At 64.3% G+C, this 471-nt stretch overlaps 1 protein-coding gene across 1 annotated transcript in view; it reads left to right on the plus strand.

The window, feature by feature from the left end:
• Window positions 1-14: 14 nt before the first annotated feature.
• Window positions 15-471, plus strand: part of EMH_0056900 (uncharacterized protein) — a gene marked incomplete at both ends in the record, with an annotated part of 6,046 nt that continues 5,589 nt past the window's right edge. Inside the window, 1 exon segment of the mRNA XM_013497410.1 lies at window positions 15-469. Coding sequence (XP_013352864.1) covers window positions 15-469 — 455 coding nt within the window.

Here is a 471-nt window from a genome sequence, read left to right on the forward strand (position 1 = left end):
GCAGCAGCAGCAGCATGTTGGGGTTTGGGGTGTACGTGCAGCTCGTGCTGCATGCAGCTGCTGCTGCAGCGCAGCAGCTGCTGCAGCTGAGGGGGGGAGAGACAGGGGGGCCCCCCCTGACCCCTTGCCTTGACCATGGGGGGCCCCCCGAGGCCCAAGGCCTTGCACAGGGAAGAACGGGTGCTGCTGCTGCTGCTGCTGCTGCTGCTGCTGCTGCTGCTGCTGCAGCAGCAGCAAAACTCTTGAAGGAGATACGCGCTGCAGTGTATCCGCATTCGACTGCTGCTGCTGCTGCTGACGAGCATGGAGACGCCTTGCTGCTGCTGCGGCGCCCTGCTGCAGCAGCAGCTGCTGCTGCTGCTGCTGGCGTTGCTGATGATGGTGATGCTGCAGCAGCAGCAGCTGCTGCTGCTGAGAGGTGTGTGCTGCTGCAGCAAATATGTGGGGCGCTGCTGCTGCTGGGGATTGAGC

The sequence above is a fragment of the Eimeria mitis genome, genomic scaffold, assembly GCF_000499745.2.
Source record: "Eimeria mitis Houghton genomic scaffold, Emh_scaff2655, whole genome shotgun sequence".
NCBI classification, from domain to species: domain Eukaryota; phylum Apicomplexa; class Conoidasida; order Eucoccidiorida; family Eimeriidae; genus Eimeria; species Eimeria mitis.